This window comes from Hippoglossus hippoglossus, chromosome 22 (assembly GCF_009819705.1).
Source record: "Hippoglossus hippoglossus isolate fHipHip1 chromosome 22, fHipHip1.pri, whole genome shotgun sequence".
NCBI classification, from domain to species: domain Eukaryota; kingdom Metazoa; phylum Chordata; class Actinopteri; order Pleuronectiformes; family Pleuronectidae; genus Hippoglossus; species Hippoglossus hippoglossus.
The window spans coordinates 15,453,101-15,480,131 of NC_047172.1; the positions used below are offsets into that span (position 1 = coordinate 15,453,101).

General features: G+C 42.5%; 2 protein-coding genes across 5 annotated transcripts; both read left to right on the forward strand.

The window, feature by feature from the left end:
- Window positions 1-1,689: 1,689 nt before the first annotated feature.
- On the forward strand, window positions 1,690-21,823 carry cep170b (centrosomal protein 170B). 3 transcript variants are annotated; one of them, XM_034575998.1, is made up of 19 exons: window positions 1,710-1,982; window positions 3,310-3,447; window positions 5,261-5,350; window positions 6,176-6,254; window positions 6,960-7,018; window positions 7,907-8,063; window positions 11,088-11,216; window positions 12,000-12,494; window positions 13,154-14,070; window positions 14,281-14,400; window positions 14,872-15,010; window positions 15,129-16,763; window positions 17,472-17,718; window positions 18,263-18,395; window positions 18,737-18,871; window positions 18,974-19,062; window positions 19,556-19,649; window positions 19,753-19,804; window positions 20,071-21,823. In XM_034575998.1, the coding sequence occupies exons 2-19, from the start codon at window positions 3,343-3,345 to the stop codon at window positions 20,280-20,282; spliced, it is 4,887 nt and encodes a 1,628-aa protein (XP_034431889.1). In that variant the 5' UTR covers window positions 1,710-1,982; window positions 3,310-3,342; the 3' UTR covers window positions 20,283-21,823. The 3 variants fall into 3 exon arrangements, with proteins under 3 accessions (XP_034431891.1, XP_034431889.1, XP_034431890.1); XM_034575999.1 differs by having other exon boundaries at window positions 17,577-17,718; XM_034576000.1 differs by lacking the exon at window positions 14,281-14,400 and having other exon boundaries at window positions 1,690-1,982.
- A 373-nt stretch (window positions 21,824-22,196) lies between these two features.
- On the forward strand, window positions 22,197-26,253 carry LOC117755859 (5'-3' exonuclease PLD4). 2 transcript variants are annotated; one of them, XM_034576001.1, is made up of 11 exons: window positions 22,197-22,328; window positions 22,461-22,541; window positions 22,637-22,797; window positions 23,384-23,567; window positions 23,660-23,780; window positions 23,870-23,997; window positions 24,680-24,880; window positions 25,049-25,188; window positions 25,261-25,426; window positions 25,523-25,619; window positions 25,770-26,253. In XM_034576001.1, exons 2-11 carry the CDS (start codon window positions 22,494-22,496, stop codon window positions 25,970-25,972), a joined length of 1,449 nt encoding a protein of 482 aa, XP_034431892.1. In that variant the 5' UTR covers window positions 22,197-22,328; window positions 22,461-22,493; the 3' UTR covers window positions 25,973-26,253. The 2 variants fall into 2 exon arrangements, with proteins under 2 accessions (XP_034431892.1, XP_034431893.1); XM_034576002.1 differs by having other exon boundaries at window positions 22,235-22,328; window positions 22,471-22,541.
- Window positions 26,254-27,031: the final 778 nt, after the last annotated feature.

Sequence of the window (27,031 nt, forward strand, 5' to 3'; positions counted from 1 at the left end):
AAATATAGAGTTATTTATATTTAAATATACAGTGGATAACACAAGTTAGGCACTAGTACTCCTGTTTCCAAAATCAAATATGCTTTTTGAATCTAAAGAAATCACAATAGACACATGAGATACTGTAATTATTATGTAAATGGAGCAACTCAAAATCATTAGCATCTCCCTTCTGTTTCCCTCTTTCAATGCTATATGATACTCTTGTTATCTTGTATATTTTTACATTAAACTATAGAGAAATATTCATCTTTGTTCTCTTCTGTCACAGATGTAAGAGTGCAGGATCAGCTGTAAGCAGACAGCTGTTGTGCTCATGGACTTTTCAGCTTGATTGATCCTCACTCACTGCACTTCCTTTCTGTGACTGCAAGAAAAATGCATTTACATGTCACGGAGGGGAATTTACAGGCAGAGGAGAAACAGAGATACAGTACAGAGCAAATTGTCTTTGTATTTCTTCACATCATTATACGCACAAAAACACATGCTGGAGGAAATGTTTTTTCTCCCTTTATTTATTTAATCTTTAACTAACTACTAAAGCAAAAACATTAAGGGTGATGAATAAGATGGGTGGGGGGATGAATGGGGACGATGGGAACCTAATATAAAAGACACTGTGGCTGAATTGAAATGACCCTCACTTTAAAAAATGTTACTTGTGCTGGCGATAAACGTGGTAAATCGGAACTAGAGCGCCATCCAGCGGTTATGTTGTGTGGATTCATGTAACATCCCACATCTGACAGTAGAGGTTTTGTTTGGCTGTAAATGGGAGCAGAGAATTAGACAGACTGAGCAGGCCTTGTGCAAGATGCATTTAAATATACATATAAACATATTTTAATATAATGTAACAACTGGTGTCAAACAACAATAAGTCAACACTATTTGAATCTCAAACTCACTCTAACCACTGTCTGGTTTCATTCAAAGGAGAAGTTCGATGAGTATACATTTGATTTCTCTAACTTTAATTTACACATGTTTCTGTCTGATGACATGAAGCGTGAAATAAAGATAAAACCCAAGATAGTCTATAGAGAAGATGAACCACCAGAGCAACCAATTCTTATACCAATAGTAATATGAATATTCATATATTCCAACTGCTATAGAAGACGTGTATCTATATATTTCACATGCCTCACATGTTTACTCTCTCTCTCTATATATATATTTTGTATGTATATGATTTTATATTTTTGTTGTATCGTTTTCCCCTTATAGCTTTCTCTTTTTGTCGTCAGTTTTCATAGAACAATGCCATTGCTTTTAACATGTGCTGTTTATTTCCCATAATTCATTTTTATTATTGTGTTTAAATATTTTTGTTTTGTTTATGTGTGTGTGTATGTGTGTCTTCTTGTATCTATTACTATTATTAGATATTGACTCTCAATGGGACCTACCTTGTTTTTAAAAAAGAGGAAAATAAAAGTAAAATAAAATATTTAGTACATTGTTTTTAACTTTTCTTTATCGTTATTCTTCCACTTACTATGTGACCTATGAAACAAACACACGGCAGATTCGCTGTTGTGTAAATATATATACGTGATTCTTTCTCGAGTTTTATTTTTTAAATGCACCGGGAAAACCAGTCAGAGTGAGACCTCTCGCCCCGCCTCCCTCCTCCACCACCTCTGTGAGCGGTCTGACAGGACATGTCGAAGTGACGTCATCGTGTCGGGAGGAGGCGACGGCGGAGTTACGGCCGCTTGACAGAAGAAGAAGAAGAAGAAGCAGCAGCAGCAGAAGAAGAAGAAGAAGAAGAAGATGATGATGAAGATGAAGAGGAGGAGGGTGTGAAACAGTCTATGGGTGTGACCAGCGTTTACCTGTCCGCTGTTTCACCTGGAGCCGTCGGTCGTGACTCTACCCGCCGCCCGTCGAGTGTCCTCCTCCGGCCGTGAGACGTGGAAGTGTGGCTTCCGTCCGGAGCGGAGCTGGACCTGGAGCTGAAGCTGAAGCTGAAGGTGCGTCCGAGCTTTTCTTGTTTGTTCAGCGAAACAACGTCACTGTCACCGACGTTTACAACAATACTGCTGCTACGTTCACGGGACGAGACGTAGCTTTGAGCCCGAGTCACCAAGTGTATTTGTTTCGGCTGCTGTGTCTCTGGAGGTAATGTCCAGGTGGCCAAGGTTACAGGAAGTAAAACCCTGTGGAAGTTTGGAGTTGTTAGCTAATGTAGTGTTGTGTGCTAGTCCCTGTTGACATGTAAACCTGTCTGTCTCTAACGTGGCTGACTCACCATCACAAACACACAATATCTCCAGAGGGGTTGTTTAGCTATATTACGTTAGCAGGAACTGAATTGGTTGGATAAACAGGTTTAACTGAGGTGACATCACGACTTCCCCTCTCTAATCCCAGCATTGAAGCACGGGGGAGGACACAGGTGTTGGACTTTGGTCACTAAAAACAATATTGAGGTTACTACTACATATATCCATCCATATGTTGCTTATGCATTGTGTAAACACAGTGAGGACGTGTGACACATAATTGATCTACTTCAGGTTTCGCTGTTTCTAAAACATGTATTTGCTCTGCTGATAAAGAAGAGTTTCAATCAATCAATCAATCAAATTGTATTTGTATAGCCCATATTCCTAAATCACAATTTCCCCCACTGGATTTTAACAAGGTGCGACATCCTTTGCACTTAACCCACAACATAAGTGAGAGAAACTACCTTATAATAGAGGAAAGAAATGTAGAAACCTCAAAGAGAGCCGCAAGTGAGGGATCCAATAGATTAAAACCACAACATTCACTCAGGAGCAAACATCCTCTTTTGGACTTAAAGGAAATAATAATGTGATATTTAGGAATGTCGACGGATATGAACGTTTATCTTTATTACATTTTTAGCCCTCAAGTCCAGCCTTTCATTCAGGTTTTTTAAATTTGACATCCATCCCTCTATTATCTGTATCACTTATCCTCTTGAGGGTCGCGGCTGGAGCAGGAGCCAATCCCAGCTGACACTGGGCAAGAGGCAGGGTACACCTGGGACAGGTCGCCAGTGTATCAGAGGGCCAACATACACAGACAAACAACCATTCACACTCAAATTCACAACTGTGGACAATTCAGAGTCTTTAACAAAACTAATCCCACTCTTTGTGTGTTTGGACTGCGGGAGAGAGCCAGGGTACCCAGAGAAAACCCACACAGACACAGGGAGAACATGCTAACTCCACACAGAAAGACTCCGGCTGAACCGAAGTGCAGTGCTGGCCACCACACCGCCCTTTAAATTTGTCTTTGAATATTATTATTACTGTCTTTTCCCAGGATGCTAAGAAGATCCTGACTTGTGGCCCCAACATGAGTGTGACGTCATGGTTCCTGGTGAGCAGCTCTGGCACACGTCACCGGTTGCCACGAGAGATGATCTTTGTCGGCCGGGATGACTGCGAGCTAATGCTGCAGGTTTGTGTGAATCTGTACTTTTAAGGCAGAGCGTGGAGGGAATGTGTGCGCTCACTTTCGTGAAGCCTGCGTTTACACAGCAAACAGCGGCACGCTGTCCTATGAACCCTAACAGGTCTTCGCTGTAATGTGTGAAAAGATGCCATGGATGTGTAGCATTGCTCCTCACTCATATCTGACAGGACAGCTCATCACATAAATAGGTGGAACACCAGTGGGAGGTTCATGGCATTCCTTGTGTGCATGCATTTCTCAGTGTGTAACCTGGTGACAGCTCCTCCACACAAAGTTGCTCCTGACAGCCTTTCAAGCAGGGACCTAAAACATAGCCAAAGTAGTCTTGTTCTTGTGTGTAGCCTTCCATGCTTTGTCAGTTATAAACACAATTACTTTGTGGTATTTGTATCAAACTCTCCCTCCCATTTTCTCCCCATGCTGCATTTAGGCCGGTGAAAGAGGAATGTTGCCTCAGAAGCGGTTGTTTATGCTCTCCTCATTCCGTGCGTTATGCTCAGAAAAGCCCTGCCAACCACAGCGGTTGGTCAGATTGAAAAGTTGCTCACGTCCTCAATAGGCGTCGCCGGATTCAGGAAAAAAACCTCAGCTTGTTCCAGTCTGAAATGATGATGCACTGTTGCTCTGCTCAAATGCTTAGGACAACTTCCTGACTAGGAACACTATTAGGTTTTGATCCAAAATAGTTTTTAACCCTTTAATTTGTAGGTTTCTCTCTGGTTTGTAGCTCTGTGCATTTTGGGTCCATTCAAACCACAGTTACATGTCTGTAACAAGAGAATCCTGCTTGGCTTGAAAAGCAGAGATTGAGTGTAAATTGAGTCATATCAAATGGCATAGCTATGGGCCTCCACTTAAATGTTTGGACTTTCCATGGCAACTGGTGCCGGATTAGTGTCTGTATCTCCATGACCAATATCTATTCTTTAGTTCAGTGGTGTATTTATTGTTTCCCAGTACCAGAGCCAATGTTTTCTTTCTGATAAAGGAGGCAAAACGCAGCTAAAGCCTGTCGAGTAAGGAATGTGGAATTCTAAAAAGCTGTCACTCAGTTGACCTTATCAGTTGAGTAAACAGATTGATAAATTCACCACTTCAGGCAGGGCAATATTCTCAAGAAGTTATTTGGAAGTCGACTGATTGACCAGGCCACTGCTAACATCATTGAACCATTGCTGAAGACCCACTTCTTCCCACTGGCTTTCAAATCGAGTTTGAGACCTTCATTTCATCTGTTATTGTCCAGTATTTGAATCCTCAATTATTCATTATGCTTGTTTTTTTTGCTTTTGTGTTTCTATTTGTTCTTTGTTTTTATATAAATGTTCTATTCTTTATACTTTGACTTGTTATACTAACAGTGCATACAGAGTAACAGTTGTAATTTAGTGAGTGAGTTAGGAGGTCACCTTCACTCTTTGTGATTCTGGTGTGTGACAAGGACACACTAATGAGCAGAGAGGAGAGAGTGAGTCAGCCTGAATCATTTGCTCGGTTTAACTGATATGAAAATTGGAAGTCCAGCATATTTTTCCTCTATTTAATGGCTTGGGCGTTAGTGGATAAGCACCATCCTCACCATCATCTCTTGCTTTGTTCAGACGTTTACATTGATCTCAAACAGAGAAGAGTAGTTCATTCCTACACTGGAGAAACAGACAGTGCTTGATGTTTTGCCTTGAAACATTATTTTAAACAAATCCAAAGAGAAGCCAATAGATTTTCTGTCCATCCACAAATAGATGAATTGACTAACTGTTCCAACTTTAATGACGTTTGCTTTACTCTTGTCTCTTAGTCTCGCAGTGTGGACAAGCAGCACGCTGTGATCAAGTATGACACGAACAACGATGAGCACATGGTGAAGGACCTGGGCAGTTTGAATGGGGTGAGTGAGTCCATCTCTAGTTTCAGACAGCCTGCCTCAGACCAGAGTGATAAAAGCTCCTGAGCTCCCTGAAGGCTCCAGTCTTTGTGCCAAAGACAAGAACGGTTGGTCAAACAGTAGAAATCAGGAGACTGGATTTTCCTGCCGGCCTGGATCCTCTTTTTTTTTTCTCTCTCTTTTTCTCCCTCACATTCTTCCTGTTCCATGCTGTAGCCCCCAATCCCTCCCTTCACCCCTCTGTTGCCACCTCATTGCACCATTATCCCAACGAAATCCAGAGTTGAGCAGTGGGAGAAACCGTGCATTGTTCCCACAGAGTGTTTCTTTTGGCCTCGGTCACTGCAGCCAAATTAATCAGAGCAGAACAGTGCACGGACCTGTAACTGAAATCCAACATGGGTGTGTTTTCTCCTCAATTATCTTCATTGAATCTGGGTACACAAAGTCTGTTCTTCAAACGTTCAGCTTTGTCTTTCTTGATGTTTACAGATCTGAAGATAAAACCTAGAATGCCTGTCCTACCAAATACAAGTTCAGGCAGAAGATGATCAGCACCGTTGCATGTTTATTTACACCTGGCCATTAAGCATTCTACAACAGCTGAGACAGCCATTACATAACAACTTAATCTCATCAGAGATTTAATGGGTTTGTGGATTAACTTTCAATGGGGAAAGGGCCAATTGCAAAGCACCTTATACCACAGTACGTGACTGCGTGCCACAAGGAATTAAGAGAGCCTGTCACCTGTGAGTCAACGCGTTTACTTCATTAACAAACAGTGAAAACGATTTTGGCTTCATGTTGTTTGTCTTTCTCTTGCAGACGTTCGTGAATGACCTAAGAATCCCTGACCAGACATGCATCACCTTGAAGCTCTCAGATGTGATTCGATTTGGTTACGATATCCTTCACATTTTATGATCATTAAAATTGTATTCACATATTTGGTTTAACTGTGAAATGATCTGTGTGTTTCATGTAAAACAGACGTTCTGCTCTTTTGGTTGAAACAGTTTTAGTTGGTGATTAGCAGCCCACACTGGAATGAGCCAGTGGTCAGCAGCTGTTTCACTCGCAAATGTTTTGCATTGTTTTCCTCCTCTGTGGTCTTTCAGTCCATTGGCATGTTAATCCCCTGTGGGTTTTCAGTCAGGGGTTTTAGATTATAGTCAATTGTGAACAGAAAATCTCCTGCACCCTTTGACCCCACGAAAGCAGAAAAAAAATGAATGGTGAAATGCAGGTTGGATAACAGGGGGAGAGCTGTTCAGACTGTTTTCAGGATAGTTTGTGATCAGAACTGAACACACAAATGTGGGTCGTGTCATGTGATGCTGCACATGTCAATGAGTTTGTGCCTTATTTGAAGTATAGCAGGTTTTTACTGGTTATCTTTTTTCCTCTCTTTCGGAGATGAACATTTGACCACCTTGGTAGAGAAGGAGTAGAGTAGACATCAACGCAGATTCAGTAAAAGAAAAACAAACTTCACAAGTCTCTTTGTCAACAATCTTCCCTTAACCAGATACAATGAACTGTGAATATATAAATAGACACATTATCACATTGTTTTATAAAAAATGGTGTTCTTTAACTCATCCTGCACATGCTCATGTATATATCCTGGAGAGGAGTCAACACAAGGTCCCAGAGGAAGCTCTTAAAGTAAGTATCACTGACAGTCTGTTCCTTTACTCTCGGCTGGCAGTGCCGTAATGCCTTTTAGGAGAAACACTTTCTATGGATCTCCGTTTAATGATAAAGTACAAGTCAATAAATCCCATCATTAACAATATCTTTCTTTAAAATCTTTCCCTCTTTGTCAGATAAATAGTCAAGAACACGAGGCCTTTAAATTCACAATGAATGAACAAAAACAAGCACATGCTTTAAAAACGTCATCGGGTAATCTGGGGACTTAATATTTCCGTGTTAAAAGCTTTTTTGATTAATTTTCCATTTATAATCGAATGATAGACATGTTATGTAATGTGTGTTGACCTCAGTTGGTTGAGCTTCTGTGCCGGCAGTCTTCACTCCTGTTGATGAGCTCTGTGCTTTAAAACTAACAGGAGAGCTGGAACAGATCTCATTTACTGTGACATCAATTTACCTATCTTGAATGTTTTTGTGTCCTCTCTGCAGTTCATTATTCTTCCTTGTGTGTTTGATAAAAAGTGTGTTTAAAAGCCAGATTTATCTATATATGACTACATCGTGATTTGTTTATCACTGCTAAAAAGTTAAAGTTCTTCTCATTTCTGTCAGTTGAAAACATGCTTGTTTTTACAAATTGAAAACAAAAAATATAATGCAATTGTTTCCATTGAACAGAAAACATTGAACATTTATAACTTCTCAATTAAAGGACAAAACACAGTAATTGACATGTCTGTCAATGTGCCAGTTGATTTTCAAATGCAGCTCACTTAGAGGTCCCTGTTGAAACGTCTTCCTCATACTGTGTATTGTGTGTCTGAGGGCAGTTCTATCTGTAGGGATTGTTGTCAGAGGGTCTCTCACTTCCTGCTTCCCTCCTGTGTCTTTGTGCAGCATGAGAAGTACACCAGCCAGTTGCAGATCGGTGTAAAGGACCTGGAGGCCAAGACGAAAGAAAAACAGCAGCTCCAGTCTTCAGAGAAGAGCAAACACTCTCTTTTCAATGTCAAACTGCAGGACAAGGCTGAGCGAAGAGCCCAATCACTCACAGGTAAACAGTTTCCATTCATACACAAGCAGACTCAATCAAAGCCAAAAAGAAAGTTTTCTGCTTGCACAAATACATTAATTGTTCTTGCAGCCTCAGAGGAACTGATTTAACCTAAGTGGATTTGAATTCCCTGTTCACACACACTGGGAAGAGTCTTTGTGGCTTCGTGTCCTGCATGACTTTGGCTGCAGATCTCTTGATAAGGCCCCTGTGGCTTCTTTTATTAAGAGCCTCCCTGGTGTGAGATTAAGACGCCATGTGAGCTGAGAGGCTAAAGGTACAAGCCTATGGAGTCAGTAAAGAAATAGATCTTGAAATCCCAGAGTTGGCAGGATGATTGCACATGACTAAGGGCTCGCCAGACAGGCTGAGGGGTGAGGAGTTAAGGACAAACGGTCTTATCTCTGTCAACCATTGCTGATTGCTGACATGAGGTGGGGTGCTGCTGACATTGGTCCACCACGTGTCGTGTGAGAATTAGAAAGGTGTGTGTGTGGGGGGGGTTGATGCCAACTTGGCACTTCTGTCCTTGTAGGCTGTGGTGGATTTGTTGCTGTTTATGTTTACAGTTGCTCTTTCACACTCTTTCTGCCCTGAGCTGTACTGAGTAAATCCTGTTTTACAGTTTAGGGGAACAGTCGGAGAATTGTTAGTCTGAGGGAAGCACTTTGTGAATGAAGCTCATTCACAGTTCCCATTCCAGCTGTTGTTGATTTAGCAATTCTCGAGTTTTCTTCTCCATAATCGCCCCTTGTGAGCTTAGAGGGAAAACCACAACTTGTGCTTAGAATAGGAGATTCACTGTACTCGGCTCTGACTGCCTTATAAATGTGTCTTTGAACTGTTGAAATAATTTGCCTTGTTTTTAGTAATGTGTTTCCTACTAGGATGGTTGTATCTCCTGCAGCTTAGAGCTAAACCACAGTGATCCACTAAACCTGTGACCGCAAACTCTTTGCTGGGCACAATCACGGCTGCAGCGTGACTGCAGCCTTGCCCTGTGTTGTTGTGACCCAGTCCACATGTGAGATGACGACACTACCCGCATGATAAATGTACAATGTCAACAAGATAAGGCAGTTTTCATAGTATGTGTGTGAAGATAAAACACGACTTGGTTTGCACACTTACAATAAGTGGGGTGTGTTGATTCTTTTTTGCAGATAACAAAAAATAGACGCTGTCCCTCACAACAGCAGCCTTTGCTCTCTGTCACTTTTTTTACGACTTCATATCTCTGTGGACTTCGTAAAAAAATGGATTCTCTTTGACTGAATTTGTTTGGCTGGTACCCTTGACATAAATGTTTTGTGTACTCTGGATTGGATGTTTTATGTTATTTAGATTTTGTATTTTTATATTTGTGACCTTTTATATTTGTACAGGGTTTACCCCTCATAATGTCAGGTGGAATTGGCTCCGGCCCACCAACCCTAACCCAAACCCCTCGATCCTCAAAGGATTAGTGGTGGAGATGATGAATGGATGGGTTGATTTATTTTTATATTTGTGCATGTTTTCTATTCCCAAACTACTATGCAATGGACGGTGCAAGGATTTTGAATAATACATAGAAAAAAATACCCACCAAGTTTATAACTGAACTCAAAGAATATCTTTTTCGGATTAATTTTATACCGAAATCTCCGAGTTTTTTTCTTCGAATATTTACCCCTCCCTCACCTCTGTAATTTTTTTGGTGTACACAGTCAGTGGCCCTAATGCTCGTATTTCTTTCATTTCCACAAAACATATACAATCCTATCACTGCTGCAAGTGCTGTGTATATCTCATTTTGTGCGATCTTGTTTTTCCCTGCAGCTGGACAGGATGTGGACTGAGTCCAGTCCTCCAGCTGTCCACAGGGCAGTGACACTTCACTTGTACAGAGTCTGACTCAGTCAGTTCCACCCAACTCTGCCAGGACCTGGGGCTATTCAGTATTTACTAAAGGGGCACTGAATGTATAGTTCAGTTTTCCATACATCAGGACTATATGACTTAAAATATCCCCTTTTTGAAGGAATTGCTCGCGTTGTCACCTACTGTACTTTCATAATATCAAGTTTCTGTACAAAGCTTACCCCAAAAATATCTAGTGTAGAATGGCCATGTATTCAGTAAAGATAACATATTGGTTAACTGGTATGTTGAGGAGTATGTCCCATAGTAAAAAGTACTCATGGTCATTTCACCTTGTTCCATCTTGGGTCCTTGTGGTCGTCTTTGCTCATTACCAAAACAATAAATTCAACATAAAGCGCTATCCTCAGTCCACTGACACTGTGACGCTCACTCGTGTTTTCCTAAGCTAAAAGCAGAGGCTTGGGTAAGGGGAAAGGAATTAGTAACGTGCCCTGCTGCTCGCCCCCGTCACTCTGTTGATGTCTTATTGTGTGTGTCCAAGGCAACAGTGGTGAAGTACTGCTGATGCTTAGGATTGTGGAGCGTCCACATTAAACTCAACAGATGTTGTTTAGCCGAGCTACCAGCAAACCAGCTGCTCGACACCAGTTCAGAAACCTTATCAGGGAAATGAGCCTTCATTACCCAGGTTGCACCTGTACAGGAAGTTGAGTATATACCGAGGTCAGTGCGCAAACTATGTGCAAACTACAGTATCACTGTCAACAAAAATCCTCAGGTTAGATTGCCTGGTTATCCTACTGTCTGTATTGTATTTTTTTTCTTTGAAGATTAGGATTAGCTTCATCCCGACCCACACAAGGAGGATTATGTTTTGGTGGTTTGCGTGATACAGTGTGTCCCTCACTACTCTCTCTGTGTCATGGGAATGTGTGGGAATTGTAAAAGGCCCAAAGGCTTTTGATAGTGTAACACTTTACTTTTGAGCTCCTGTGTTGTGTTGGGTTGTGTTTTTGCAAGACCAAACATAAACACAACAATGTTTTATCGTGTGATTTACATGTATTTACATACAGAATTCTGTATAGATCCAGTTCCTCCTTGCTTTTTGTCCCTCTGCCTAATGTCTGTTTGTCTGTTTTTGTGTTGGTCTGTTAGCTACCACCGATTCTCCGATATCCAAGCCCACTCCTCTGTATGGCCAGCCATCGTGGTGGGGGGAGGATGATGACCCTGCCAACAAAAAGCAAAGCAGAGGTGGAAAATTGCCAGAACAGGAGTCTCCAGGTTAGAGAATGTATCTTGTATTTCTACTGTTATGTGCACAAGCCCATTACTAAATTATGACATTTATAATAAAGTGTTTCAACCTTTAAATCAAAACTTGTAATACAGAGTTATTTTTCTATAATTGTTTCAGATATTCCCATGTCTATGAATTAGATTCTAATTTGTAGTGACATGCTTTTCTATGGCGCTGCTATTCGCTGCCCTTTGTGGGTCACTGAGAGATGGATGGTGTTAAGCCCAAGGCAGGTTTCTGGCTGCCAGTTGTGGATGCTTAGCCAGGCCATACCATACCAGGGCATTGCTGGTCTGCCTCATGATGGATTATGAACCTCTAAGCTGCTGTGTGGGTGTGTCTGCATGTGTGAGTGTTTGTCTCATGTTGCCCTGGTTGATACAGATTATTCCTGCTCAGCTACCCTCCACTGGACTCTGAGCTCATAGTGATATTTGGCCTCATAGACCAACTGGCAGATTTGTTTTTCAGTCTAACAGCTGGATACAAATTGTCTTATTTATGGTTCCCAGTTTCAGGGATTGTGTGACAGTATCATCCCAATTGAGCTTTAAGAATTTTGTTTGTGATGATTTAGAGATTTACTCTGTGTAGCTATAAATATCGGCTTGGAAAGGATCTCAAAAACAACTAGAATTCACCTATTGTACATCTGCACATATTAATTAATGCTAAAAGGGTCGTTTCTATAATTAGCAGAGAGTAGATTATGTAGAGCCATCACCAATGATTGCTGTGTGTCTTATATTTGTGTTTCTTTTCAACAGAGCATGGTAAAGATGTGACAAAATATGAGGTCAACGGTTCTCTGTCCGAGAGTCACGCCAAGTCCATCTTCTCCTACCGCCGGGAGCCCAGCTACTTTGAGATTCCTACGAAGGAGTTCCAGCAGCATCCTGCCAAAAAGCCTGAGTCGCAAGTGCACGAGGTTCCCACAAAGGACACCCCCGATCCCACCCAGTGTGTCCCTTCCACCCCCACACCTCCCGTGGTCCAGAGCCATGCTTCCTTCACCATCGAGTTCGATGAATGCACACCAGGTAAAATGAAGATCAAGGATCATGTGACAAAGTTTTCTTTCCGCCAGCAGAGAAAGCTGCCCTCTACGGAGGTTGTTACCACACCCACTGAGGTGATGTCAGTAGAAAGCAAAGTTGCTGATTGGCTGGTCCAAAGCAATGCTAGCATGATGAGGAGGAGGTCACAGGCTGAGGACATGTACAGCACAATCAGTGACCCGTCATTTCTGAAGAACACCAAGGGTGAGTCCCTTATACAGGCTGCATCCTTACTAATATATGTTTTAATTTTAAAACAACCTTTTATAACTAAAGAGATTTTCATCCAAAAGAGTGTTTTAGCTCTGTATCAGTAAAAATCCCTTGACACTGGGAATGTGCATGCTGGTGTACACAGGATGCAAATTGTCTACTCTGCAGCTGGTTGCTTACTTACAGGAGCAAATACTACAAACAAGAAACAATAATGGTGAAAAGTAAGACAAGGGATTCACTTTTTGGGACCAATGACGAGGTGGCACTCTGACTGACTGTAAGTGTTTGCAATGTTATGCCTTCACTACTAGTAGTCGAGACATGACTGAGAAAAAACAATCAGGAAGTGAAGGCAGGTGGCCGCGTCATTGTTTCCAAACATCTCTTTTTCTGTCCAGCCATACGACAACGCAGCCCTGGAGTTTTTAAACTCAACAGGGCCAGCAGCGTTTCCTAACTTCTTTGTTTTAGGCTCTCAAAATCTCTACATCAAGTAGTGTGGATGGTAGGCATAAACGTAGCAATAGTGATGTGTTTTAAAACTAAGACGTACTAGTATGGATGTAGCCACAGTTTGTGTTTCTGTTTACCAACACTTGCTGTAGTTTCTTAGTGGGTGAACTGACTTGTTGTCCTTCCATCATCAGCAAACCCCCGTGAAGATGGCACCCACAGTGATTCAGGGGATCCTATAATCAATGGGAATGATCTTTTCCCATCAGAAAATCAAACGGGGTCCCCGGTTTCTCCACAATCTAAGAGAAGCCCGACCCCACAACAGCTCACCACCCCTGACTCTGAGGAGCCTTTGTCCTCCTCTCCTCCAGAGTCACAGTCCCTCTCCAGTCTTGACAAGACTGAGCCACAACAGGCTTATGTCATTGAATTCTTAGATGAGAACCCAAGAAAAAAACGCTCCCAGTCGTTCACCAATAACTCTTCCCCGCCTGAGCCCTCAGGCCTCAGGGTGCAGCAGGAGAAAGGAAAGAAGAGCTTAAGCCCTTCTACGGAGAGACAAGTCTCCACCACCCCACCAACCCAACGATACACTGTCCCCCTGAAGGGTCTCGCTTCCACAGGTCCCCAAAGAGCTGGCTCATTACGAAGGGAGAAGACAGAAGACCGAATCAGCACCAACTTTTCCTCCCGCTCTTCGCCTTCTGTCCCTGCAAAGCCCTTCTGCAGTGTGGGCCGGAGATCCAAACTCGCCCAGGAATTCACAGCTGAATTGCACAAACAGGCAAAAAAGGTCCTTTCTTCCAGCTGGGAGAAAACTACGTCTAGTTCCCCTCCAGCAGCGAAAACAGAGGCAGTTGTAAAATCACAGGCCAGTCCCCCTCCACTCAATTCTACCTACCAGCCACAGACTTCCTCTCCTATCCACAAGCCTATTCCCCTCAAGGTCCCTGTGATGCCCCCAGCGTCTCACCTTGTGGAAGTCAAGAGCCCCCTTCTCAGCCCCAGAGCCGAAGAGGACGACTGTCTGAGTGATGCAGGAACTTACACCATCGAAGCAGATATCCAAGATAAAGAGCTGGAAGAGGCACGGAACAAGATTGACCAGGTCAGTCTTTCAATCTATTTTGTGTTCATTCTAAAAGCAAATTGCTGTGGCTAAAGATTGCATCATGTTCCCTGAAAGGTAATAAAAGCTGGTATTACAATTCACCAATGTCTCATGGAGAAAGTCCCACTCAGTGTGAGACATAGACATTGACAGTCCAACTTTCTCCGTTCATACACTTATCCACTTGCGATGCTTTGTTCCTGACAGGTGTTTGGTGTTGTTGAGAGCCCAGAGCGAACCAACCAGAGTGAAGCAGAAACATCATCAGCATTTAGGCCTGTTATTGGGCAGGGCAGGGAGCAGCATAGTCTGAGTAGCAGTGGGCAGGTGAGGCCAGCTCCAGAGCAGGGACAGAGTCTGGTGAACAGTCCTGCTCAGGGTGGGATCCAATGATAAATTATGTTAATGTCAGCTCTAAAGACAATGGTTCAATGCGTTTGGTCAGTAAATCATAACTGTTGCACAAATCAGCGTGCACTGCTGTCTTGATTCACCCTCTTGGAATTTCGGTTCTTTTTGGTTTCTCTGATATGATTTTGTGATACCTTGCAGTTTCTGGGTTCCCTCTTTGGTTTTTCTCTCTGACCAAATACAAGTTTAAAAAAAAAACATGATTTTATATCACTTGTACCTCATAATTTCTAACGACCCAGATTGATGTTTGATATCTTCTCTGCTCTTAATATTAACATTTTTTCCTACTCAGGGAATCATATGGTTTTACCTGCATTTTCTTCAAAATGTTGTTCCTTCCGTTTTATCAAACATCTTGAATAAGTTGACTGTTTTCTCATGCAGGTTCAGCAAGCAGCTGCAGTGTTACAGGGGGCTCCTAAGTGGATGTCTTGCTGGGCCAGCTTGGCAGACAGCTACACAGAGTCTGGCCCCTCGTCTGGCCTCTTTGACATCCCTTCCCAGATGGAGCTGTCAGGAGGGGGTAAGCGCCTGATAAGATACAATTCTATTTGAAATGATAATGAGAAAACCTGATAAATATGAATGATCTTCCGTTTCAATACATGTGGTTAATATGCATTAAAACTCTTCCACTTCAGCACGAGGTACAATCATCAGCCAGGCCTCTCTCAGCCGCAGCTATGACAGTACAGACTCAAGGGCTCGACGCATCCTGCCCCAGGTACCAGTGGGGGAGAAGAGTGACTTTACAACTCCCAGCATTCATGTTCATTATGACCCCCATTCAACATTCAATGTAGAAGAGAATAGCCTAGTGGGCCGCACGCCAGAGGATGGCATTCACAGGTTGTTAGTGCAGGACGAGGTAGAGCCTGACAGCCTGAGTGACGCCAGCAAGTCCAGTGATGGTTCCATCATAGAGCAGAGGAGGAGACAGCTGTCGGACTCAGAAGAGAAGAAACGTGACGAGAAGTCCAGACTCTCAACCAAGCCTACATCATTCTACATCGAGTCAGACGAAGCTCCGTCCAAACCAGAATATGGAGGCTTCAAACCCAGCACGCCTAAGGCTGAGAAGAAACTTGCAAACAAAACTTACTCAACAGTCACCATGACCAAACAGAGAGGTAACCAGGACTTTGGAAAAGTCAAACCCAGCGCATCGGCTCCTATCCTGAGCGAGAGTGCTCAGAGTCCAGAGTACAAAGAGGCCAGGGCAGTATCTCCATTAATCAGACAAGAGAGCTTCACCAAGGAGCGGCCTAGCAACCCCAGATTGCCCAACATTTCTAGCCAGTCTGCTCAGAAGGATCCCGACCCTGAATTATTCCCGAGAGCCTGCAATCAGGACACTCACTCTTACCTGAAAGAGACGGAGGATGTTCTGGCTGTTCTGGAGGCCAAACTTAAAGCAGGACAATCAGGAAGCACTCCCTCTCCAGTAATGGACTCTCTCTCTGCGGAGTCTGATGTGGATACCTCCAGCACAGTCAGCCAGCATAGCAATAAAACCAAGCAAAACACACTGGCGAAAAAACCCTCTGTTATTGGCCTCCATAGGGATAGGTCTTCAGCCAGTATAGCGAGTCAGGACGCAAACCATCAGTCCGTGTTGTCAGAAAGGCGTCGTCCTCAGCGAGCTGACAGCAGCAGTAAGACTGAGTCTTTCAGGAGGCCAGTTGGACTGAGACGTAGTGTTGGGAAATGTGGTTCCACAGACCTGAGTGATGACCCTCACAGCTTACCTTACTCTGATCAGGAGTCTAACAACTACCAAGCCCGCAAAAAATACACCATGACCCATCAGAAGGAGGACGCAAAGCCCACCAGAGTGTCTCAGACCTTGAGTCGTGCCAACAGTTTGACGGCTCCGAGACCCACCAGGGCATCCATGCTGCGTCGCGCTCGCTTGGGAGAGGCCTCAGACAACGAGGGCACGGAGACGGACAGGCTGTCCCAGGAGGCGGCCAACATCCTGGCTAAGCAGCCGCAGGAAACCAAGAAACTCACCAGGCTTGATAGGCTGGCGATGCCTCGTAAGCGGACGGGCTCATTCAACACGACCAGCGACACCGAGTCGTCCTCCGTCCCACAGGGGGTGGGCAGGAGCTCAGGATTCTCCAACCGCAGCACAGAGTCTGGCAGCAGCTCTGTTCGACGGGCCTCTACTTCGGGATTAAAATCCGTGGAAAGGCCGCAGAAAGCAGTGCTCAACAAGACTCCAATCACCCGCGGACGTTCAAGCAGTGCCAAATATGCCAGCAGCACAGCAAGTGAGTATAACACAGATCCTCACACATACCTGTCTCATTTAAAGTCAAATGTTTTGACTGTCATAACCACTGTGTGGTAGTATAACTCATATCATAGAACAGAGGTACAAGGTCTGTCAAACTGTGGCCGTGGTGAATGGGTTTAATAAACGTCCTTGATAAACTATATTTTGGGGAAATATATCCTAGACTTTCTATTTTCTATACTCTCTATTTTGTGAAAGTGGGAATTGATTCTGGACTTTAATTAATAACAATAATACTAACATTAATACAATACTTTCAAATAAACTTAAATATTTCCCCTTATCTCCACAGTGTTCTCATGCAGTTTATGGTAATATATGACCTCACCTTTATTTACAGTCATACCATGAGGATATTGTGGACATGTTGAAAACTACACTACTACTACTAGCCCTGTACAAAAGGAATTACTGTGTGGTCTGGTACTCAGCTGTAGTACTGTGGAAGTGAACTGCTCATTTCAGTTGTTAAATTATTTTTGAAACATTGAATTGGTCACACTTGTAGTGATGAGGACTTCCACAGCACCTTACCTGACTCTTCTGGGAAGTTTTTTGGTGACAACCTGAAATACCTGGTGGTGATTTTCTTGCCTTTATTCTTTGACTCTCGCCTGTTTTCTTCCTCTTTTTCTTCTTTACCCTCCCTCCTCTGTAACTCAAACCAAATCACGACGCCAAGGCTCCAGGATGCGACAGCAAGGCTCTGACTATACCTCTACCTCAGACGAGGAGTACGACTCAAACCAGAGCACCCCTAAACACAAACGCTCCCAACCTTCCTCAGCTTCCAACAGTCCACGCAATCAGCCTCGGTCCCAGCCGGTGGTCGCCCTGCATCCGAAAGCCAGCGGAAAAGATTCTGAGGGGGAGAACCACGAGGGAGACGCCCTCCAAACTTGGTCCACACACAGTGCTGAGATTGCACGGTAAGACAGAAGATAGATTTAATTTAGTATAACAAACCCTTTTTTCTGTTGTGGATACTAATATGTTTTCTAAAGGTTATATCAGTGTGTTCCTGACATGAAAGGGGATTTCACTGCTGCAGCCTTTACAGCTTCATGTTTGTGTCAAACAAATATTTTATTCTGTCAAAATCAAACTACACAGTTCACAACATACAAGTAAAACAGAAGAAACCAAAAAAACTGAATCAATTTAGGATTTCACCTATACATGCAAAAATAAAAATATATAAAATAATACTAACTTTATAATAGCATATAACACAAATAAGATTCTCTGCAGAAAATAGATTAACTGCTGATACATTACTGATACTGATATATTAAATTGGCAGAAATACAATTTAACAGATCCCTCTGATGTTCAGTGCCTCTACATTTCGGGCCAATTTCTTCTGTTCCTGATATGGAACATCTTTGTAAAGAAAGAAAAGCTTTTACATTCAGTGGAAAATGTTCTTATTTCCGGCAGCCATCTTTCTAATAAATGTTTGCTCCCTTCTAGGTTGAGTCAAGACCTTGCTAAAGACCTCGCTATCTTGGCCAGAGAGATCCATGACGTGGCGGGGGATGGTGAGCCACAGAGCGCTGGAGCGGAGAGCAGCACGCCCATGTCCACAGTGACTGCTCACGAACAGGTGCATCACAGTGGATATCTCATACTTGTTGCTGTTGCTGATTAATGTCACAGAGGCATTAAATCATTATTGTTTAATTAACTCAGAGGAGGATTCTCTTTCTATCACAAGCTACACTACAAAGAGGAAGTCTCTCTCACTGCTTCAGATGCAGGTTCCTAAATTGCTACCAATTGTTGCTACACTGTTCCCCAAAATGTTCACTAATCCGTCACTTAGTATAGAGCAGTACATCGTGGTTTTATCTCTTTGTTTATCGCTTTATTTATGCATCGGCCATGAAGTCTGTCTCTTTGTCTGTCTCTCTTACATCGTGACACTAATGCCTGATTGTGTCGCAGCTTGTTCAGCATATTCCAGAGGCTGGTTTGAACTATCAGAGAGTTCCACCAAGTTCTGCCTCGGCGAGGGAACCTGAGCAGAGCTCAAGGGACCTGGAGCAGAACGGCAGGCAGCGAGCTCAGAGCCGAGACGAGGTATGACCCAACATGCTGCTCTGCCTCGTTGTTACCACCACTGTGATGTGAGCATGGACAGATCATTCTTTATTACGTTTTTTTTTTCTTTTTTTCCTCTAGCTCGTTGTGGACAATCTGATGCTGAACCCAGTGACTCAGATCATCGTGGCCATCAGAGAAAACACTGAACAACTTGCTGATAAAATTAAGTAAGATGTAAACAAACATCACACACGAACATCCTTCAGTCCCATGCTTAGTCCAGGTTTGATGAAAAACCTTATTGACCTTGTCTAACAGCCAGATGGCACTGAGCCAATAATCTTATTAAATTAGTATAACTGGGTGAGTCCACATACAGACTTACAGTCTAACTGACAGAGACAACAGAGATTTAATCTTCTAAGTAGATTAGTTGCTAAATAAACATTTGTCTTAGAAAATTTCCATCGTTTGCTGTACCCTGTTTTTTTTTCACCGAGTCTTTATTTGATCAAAAAATAACCAGACCTCAAAGAAGACAAATATACTGTGTGTTAAAGTCCCCACCACTAAAATGCTCTTAGAAGGTCTTGTACTAAGAGCCAGTATTCCTAAAATGAAATCAATGTGTTGGACACAAAAATGTGGATTGTCCCTTTTTTTTTTTTTTAAGAACTCTGTAAAACAACAGCTTCCTAACAACTGCAATTGTACACACAGGGTACTGTTCCAGGACAGGGCGGATATCTGGGAGCAAATTGAGGCAAAGATGAACTCTGACAATGACGTCCCTGTCGTCAAAACCTCCAACAAGGTCAGTGATTTTTGGGGGGGGGGATTTCCTTAGTACATTTTCAAGCAAAAAGCTCTTTAAATAATACTTTGTGTTTGAGCTAAGTCAGACATTTGTATTTCAGGAAATCACATCAATCTTGAAAGAACTCAGGAGAGTTCAGCGACAACTTGAAGGTGAGTGACACCATTTATAGACAACATAAATGTATATACAGTACATATAATATACACATATTTTGTATTTCTCTGTCATGCCAATGCATATGGTCACCACTAATTTACAAATCAGTTAAACTTCTTCTAGTATTACATTTTTAAAATGTGGAGAAAAGAAATCCAATAATAGAAAGTTTACATATTACATTTAAGACGGAAATAATCTTTATCTGTGTAAAACTTCTGTATAATAATTTTTTTGTTTGTTGCATTTCTCTGTCCAGTCATCAACACAGTCATGGAGCCCGGTGGGCAGCCGGAAGCATCGAAGGCCTCTTCCTCCTCATCTGGAGTTCGCCTCTCCAGAACTCCTTCATCGCGAGACTGGAGAACCGTCCATTCCATCTCTAGAAGAGGCGGCGGCCCGAGGCCCAGTGAGAGCGTCAGGAGAGCAGCGGTGACACCAGACGATGTCAGACAGGGATATTTAGTCTGAGGTCGCACACGGCCCTGAACTTCAGCTGTGGCCTCGCACACACAGGTGTTGGACCATTGTGTTCAAAATGAAAACAGGGAGGATGTGAGACTAGATTCACGGAACCGTACCTTCCTGCACATGCACACATACACACTACTGCACTATGAGCACTTCACACCTACACAGCACTGTAACACACGGTGCCTAACGCCCTTAAAATCTGCTCATTTACAGGCTGACATATGCGGTGATGATTTGAGGAAGTATCATACTCCCCCCCCCCCCCCCCCCCCCCCATCTGAAAGTCCTTGAATATAGACTTGATTCTCTGTTAGAGATCGTCCTCATTATTTACCAATGATATGACCAACATGGCTGATTTTAAAAGCTCTATGTTATTACTTGGTGTAATTGAAAACCGACCTGAGCTAAATCAACTCAGGGAAAGTTATTATCAAATCATACATTTGTGTTTAGTGATATTTTGAGGAAATAGAACATCTTCGTCACAGATGTTAGTGAACTGTGTTTGTTTACTCCGTAAACCCATTGCATTTCCTTTATATATTTTCTCCATTGACTTTGTCTGTGTTTGCCAGTTTTCTCTTTATAGACCAGATTTGTGGAAGAATGTAAAAAGTATTTATTAGGGGTGTTCTGTGACACACTGGTATTTTGTAACCGAGTCAACATGATTTTGGGAGCGAGCTGGTAGACCAGCTCATCTTACACTACACCGTTAACACCAGACAATCTATTGTGTATTTATTCCGTTATTTCCCTGAACCATCTTCAGTACATTGGCATCATCTGTTTTTGCTCGACTGGGGGTGAAAATCCCTCACGAATGTGTCTCCATGTGGAGGCTGTGGCTGAGTCCGTGGTTCAGTCACCTGGCAACCACAAACTCAAGTGGCTGTAAATCACCAGTAGTCGTTTTTTAAGCCCTCAAGTGCTTCTGAAAAGTGTGTTTTTATTGAGTTAAAACACATTTGGGGGCTTGAAACTTGTGTGTTGTTGTGTTGTCTTCTGTGACTGAAGAGGACAGTTTCCTTTGACAATCATAAAACAACCTTCTTTGATCGAACTCATCATACACTACATCATACACTACATACACCAATCAGAAGTGACCTCGTGACTCCGAGGAAATGTCCCATCTCATTGGTCCTGTGACAAAAGTAATGTAATGACAACTTGTGTGTAAATCAGATCATTAGTTTTGTTCTGTATGTAAATATCTGAAGTTTTGTGTAGATCAGACAAAATTACCTCTCAGTCTTTTGCCGTTTGCACTAATGTAGAACAGCATCATCCCCTGGACCTGATGTTCTGCCAAAGCCTTTAACTCTCCTGTGTGTGACAGATTGTAAATATCTGGTGCTGTGGGGGTTGAAGGGAGGGGGAGAAGGGTGACCCAGTACACCAGCACGTTTTTTAACTTCCCTCTTCCCAGTCCAAACTCTACATGTGATTGTAATTGGGAAATACCCACAAGTGCCACAGAGCTGTGTGGGGACGACGTTTCATGCAGCCCAGCACAGTGGTTGTTTACAAGCTCCGGCGAAACTGAATGTTTGTCCTTCCTCGCTCCAAGTAATGCTGCTCTTCATCGGTGGGATGGTGTTTCCACTATGTTAAACTTCATCTAAGCCACAGAATGTCAAAGAGACAAAGATTAACTCTGGGTCTCATGTTTTGATAGTAACTTTCTGTTTCCCCTCCTCCTCCTCCTCCTCTCAGAATGATTTATTGTTAGATGGTATTTATGTTTGGATATTTGTGTCATTTGTTAGATGGTGATTGCAGGTTTGTTTCTTTGTTATTTGAAAATAAATTTGATGAGCAGAGCTGCTTTCTCCGACTCTTTCTCATCTCTTCTATTTACTCACAACACCTTTTTTTTTTATATATATATATACGTGAGCGTGTCTCAAAGCCAGAAATGAAAATGAAAACGGGAACTGTGCAGCAATATGCTGAACAACAAAGGCATCACTTCAGCTCAGTGTTGGCTGAAAGCCGAAGAGGGAATAAGCTTATTGTTTTCAGCATCTGCTTTGTGTAAGTTGTCTTTTCTTTAAATACTTAAAAAACTAAACTTCCACTGAGATTTAAAACCATTTAAACAGGCAGATGATAATTAAATCTCAATGTTTTTATTTCCTCTCTGACGTGATAATTTCCTGCTTTCGATCTTTAACAGACGAGCTGTGCATATAAAGAAAGATGTCAACGTACAGAAGAGTTGATGACAGTGATGTTCAGGACACCGGGGTAGGGCTCCATCAAACCATCACTAAACTCTTTACTGTTTCATGTGATACTTTTCTTACTTAGAAGTGTTGTTCTGTTTAACGCCGTGCTGTTAGAAGTCGACCAGCTGTGTGGTACTTGTTGTGCTCCTGGGCTGTTTGTCCGTCCTGGGGATTTTAATCGCCGTTGCCGTCCTGGAGAGACCCCGGCCGCCTAAAGATCACGAGACACTTCCTAAGGACACTGGTGGGAGCAATTCCTCCACAGACCAGTGCAGGTAATGATCCTAGTGAAGCTGCTGAGTTACTGCAAACATGGCTGAGCACCAAGAACAGCCACCAGGGGCTGATTAGAGGGAGAGCCAAGGGAAAATACATTTGAACAAAAATACTTCTTTAAAGTGAAAATATTTAAGTATTGAAATACTCCATATTATAAATGCTATACTACATTCATACTATAAATGTAATTGTATAATATTTATTGGATTAATATTATTGGATAGATGAGTTCAAATTACTTGCAGTAAGGATAAAGGTTAAGGTTAAAAAGAAATGAAAACAAATAGGATCTAATATTCCTGATAAAATTGCCAATATCTTTAATGAAATAAAATTAAACGACTTTAAAAAGGACTTTAAAAGAATATATTAAAAATATCTCAGGTTTCTTCACTTTTTTTGAGCCAGTAAGTTCAGAGCAAAGAAATCTCCAAGTGAACCCACTGAATACGCTGCAGCCACATCTGCTGACTTCATGAGTCAAGATTAGTTTCTCTAAGTTGAACCACAATTTTCTCCAGTTCAATTTCCTGAGGATTCAAGCAAACACACACACACACGTCCTTGTCTTATATCCCTCAGCATGGCCCTCGTGGAGAGCATTCCCCAACATGTGGAATATAAATCCAACGTGACGCGTGGGATCCCTCTGGAACAAGCCTGGAAAGATCTTATCTCCATGGCAACGGAAGAGGTTCTCGTGGTCTCCTTCTACTGGACTTTAACTGGGGAGGACATCAACATTAACTCCTCCTCTGACATTCCTGTGAGTAATCAAACAAAGGCCAAGAAACGTGAAAACATCGAACCTTCCCCCAGGTGAGTGTGTTTTTAATACGCTCACTTCGTCCTCGGCAGGGAAAGAACATCCTGAGAGACCTTGAGGAGTTGCCTTCCAGGAACGTGTCTGTCCGGGTGGTCACCAGTGTTCCCACAGTCAGTAACAACTCCACAGATTTAAAGGTCTTAAAAGCGAAAGGTTTGGACCCGATCCTTCTTGTTCTTCCACTCTACATTCATTGCATTATGTGTTTGAGTTACAAAGCATCAACTTGTTGATCTCTGTAGGGGTTCAGGTGAGGAGCGTGAACTTTGGCCGCCTGACAAAAGGCGTCCTCCACAGCAAGTTCTGGATCATTGACAGGAAACACGTGTTCATCGGCAGCGCCAACATGGACTGGAGGGCTCTCACTCAGGTGAAACAGAAGAAGACAAATGTGACACGCCTCGCTCTCCACAAGCCCACACACCCGCCCAGTGTGGTGGTCTATCTAAACCGCAAAGATTTCCCATCACTCCCATTGCTTGTCAGTGCCTCTGCTGCCAGTCCATTCAGCCCCTCCACCACCACATTATATCTGGGGAAGTCAGACATTGAACTCTATGTTCTGCTGCTGCAATAAACATTTCAGGCGTTAGTTATCTGACTGACATCCTGAAATGATGGGGGCCTCTTTGGAACTCTGAAACCAGTGATGGAGGAAGTACTGAAACAATTTACTTAAGTAAAAGTATGAATAAATAGACAAACACGCACTTAAGTAAAAGTACCACATTAACAATAGTGAGAAAGTACTTTCTTTTAAATATTCTTAAAGTAGAGTGTATACTTTTCACTGGTGTGAAACTGTGATGTTGCTGCTGTAGAAACACTTTGCTCTCGTTGATTATATTTAGAAAATATAAAAAACAATGTGAACATGAAATGTAATGCATTGTAAAACTGTAGTGTTGTAGAAAGAACAGGAATTTGCTTTGAGAAAAAACAAAATAAGACATACCGACACATCAAACGTGTACTTGAGTACAGTAAATGGAGTAAATGTACTTTGTCAGCACTGAAACATTAAAGTGACAGTTTACTGTTTGACTCTGCAGGTGAAGGAGCTCGGAGCGGTCATGTACAACTGCTCCAGTGTAGCTCGGGACCTGTATAAGATCTTCCAGTCTTACTGGGTGATGGGAGGATCCAACAGCTCCCTGCCTAGACGCTGGCCCTCAGAGTATGACACTGACATCAACAAATATCACCCCCTCCTGGTGGAAGCCGACAATGTCTCCAGCAGGATTTACCTCTCAGTGAGTTTCCCTTCCTTATTCCTGGATACTGTTGATCTGATGGTAGGTTACTATTTACAGTGAAGTGACCACTCAGCTAAAGTTTCAGCCAGCACCACTGCCAAGACTCAAACTGTTTCCCTTCTGAAATAATGTTCAATAAAGGGAATTTTTTTGTTTTCCCTCCAGGGTTCTCCACCATCATTCTGTCCTCCCTCGAGGACACAGGACCTGGAGGCTGTTCTCTCCATCATCACAGAGGCCCAGCACTATGTAGATGTAGCTGTCATGGAGTACTCCCCCACCACACGCTTTTTAAAGCCCAAGAGGTAAAACATAAAGGAGACATCTATTCTCCATGCAGCTCTTTTGCTTGATTTTGTCTCTCTGGATTCGAACAGATACTGGCCCTTCATCGATGAGGCCCTCAGGACGGCTGCATTCGAGAGGAGGGTTAAGATCCGGATGCTGATCAGCTGCGGACGTAACTCTGACCCGGCCATGCTGCCCTTCCTTCAGTCCCTGGCGGCAATGGACAGCCCTCGCCATGGCATCAGCATTCAAGTTGTAAGACACAACGTGACATAAATGCTGAGGGAAACACTAAATCCTCACCGCTGAATTTTCTCTATCTCTTTTGAATGTGGTTTTGTGTCTTTCCAGAAATTGTTCATACTGCCTGTGGGAAACCAGTCTGATATTCCCTATGCCAGAGTCAACCACAACAAATACATGGTGACAGATAAAGTCGCCTACATTGGTGAGTAACAGATTCACTTCCGAATTTCTATTTCGACACACTTGTATTTAAGTGACTGAGTTAAACTCTGGTGCACTTGTGTGTTTAGGTCGTTTTTTTGCATGTGAATCAGTTAATCATTGACCAGATAATGTTGTGTTGCTGCCGCAGGTACGTCCAACTGGTCAGGGGACTACTTTCTCACCACAGCTGGAGTGGGGCTGGTCATTTCCCAGCATGCTCCTCACGCTGTATGGAGGACCAAGGCCCTGCAGGGGCAGCTCAGGGCGGTTTTTGAGAGAGACTGGTCCTCTGCGTTCGCTGTGCACCTCGACGACCTGGGGAACCACACAGACTGTGCACTGTCAACATGACAGAAGATTGAAGCTCCAAACAATACAATCATTAATGTTGTATTTTAACAAATCGCTTGATGTCATATCATCTATGTATCCAACTGTATGACTTCATAAAATGATAGACTAATAACTGTTAACACGTTTTAATCACTTAGCACTGTTTTTTTATTCAGCAGTCCTCCAGTGTTAACTGATTGTTCAATGTATGATTACTAAATGTACTTTTTAATTATTAACATGTGTAAATATCTATATGTGATTTCTGCAAATAAACAAAATATATTTGAGTTTCCTTTTGCTGCTGGCTGCACCTCACTGTGTGCTGAATGGTAATGTTGACCATGACAGGACTTTAAAACCAGACAGTAACACTAGGATTTGAACCTGATGTACTCAGCTGCAGCTTGAAGCAGAAAACGTGGCATCTGTGTAGACAACAGGTTTTGCTAGTTACACAAAGAGACTCTGTTACACTTATTTTGCATTGTCCTCATGCAGAATTCCCAGGGAAAGAAAATCATAAGATTTATAATTTTAAAGTTTTGTTTAAAAAAAAATACAATTTGGTTTTGTTAATTACCTCCAGTGAGAAGGTTATGTTTTCACCCCTGTTCATTCGTTGGTTTGTTTGTTAATAACCAAGATTGCACAAACACAACCGAATTGATTACCACAAAACGTATTGGAAGTATGTGTATAGGTCAGGGAGGAACACATAAATGTTTGCTACAGATCCAAGTCAGGGGGTGGAACCAGGATTGTTTCATCATTTTCTTTAACTTTGTGAGATAGGGTGTTTGTTTTTTTTGACACATTCACAGCTTTGCCTCTTGATGAAAACAACATGCATGTTTAGGGAACTGATATCTAGTGTGTGAAGTTTGGTGCAGTTTGATTGACTGCTGGGCCTCAGTGGACGTATGTGCTCTACTAAGTGTCAATCTAGTTTTTTATTATAATCTCCAATAAAAAAAATGACTTTGACACAATATGATTAATATGTGCTTCTTTTTGATGCTGTAAAAAAACAACTACATAAAATGTTTTGATCAAACAACTTGTTCCTCTGTATTA

Excerpts from the sequence above, each read along its gene's own strand:
- cep170b (XM_034575998.1), top strand. The coding sequence starts at position 3,343 with ATGAGTGTGACGTCATGGTTCCTGGTGAGCAGCTCTGGCACACGTCAC. Across the intron at positions 3,448-5,260 it reads ACTGCGAGCTAATGCTGCAG|TCTCGCAGTGTGGACAAGCA; the intron begins GTTTGTGTGAAT and ends CTTGTCTCTTAG. Across the intron at positions 15,011-15,128 it reads GATGGAGCTGTCAGGAGGGG|CACGAGGTACAATCATCAGC; the intron begins GTAAGCGCCTGA and ends CTTCCACTTCAG.
- LOC117755859 (XM_034576001.1), top strand. The coding sequence starts at position 22,494 with ATGTCAACGTACAGAAGAGTTGATGACAGTGATGTTCAGGACACCGGG. Across the intron at positions 25,189-25,260 it reads CGCTTTTTAAAGCCCAAGAG|ATACTGGCCCTTCATCGATG; the intron begins GTAAAACATAAA and ends GGATTCGAACAG. Across the intron at positions 25,427-25,522 it reads ATGGCATCAGCATTCAAGTT|AAATTGTTCATACTGCCTGT; the intron begins GTAAGACACAAC and ends GTGTCTTTCCAG.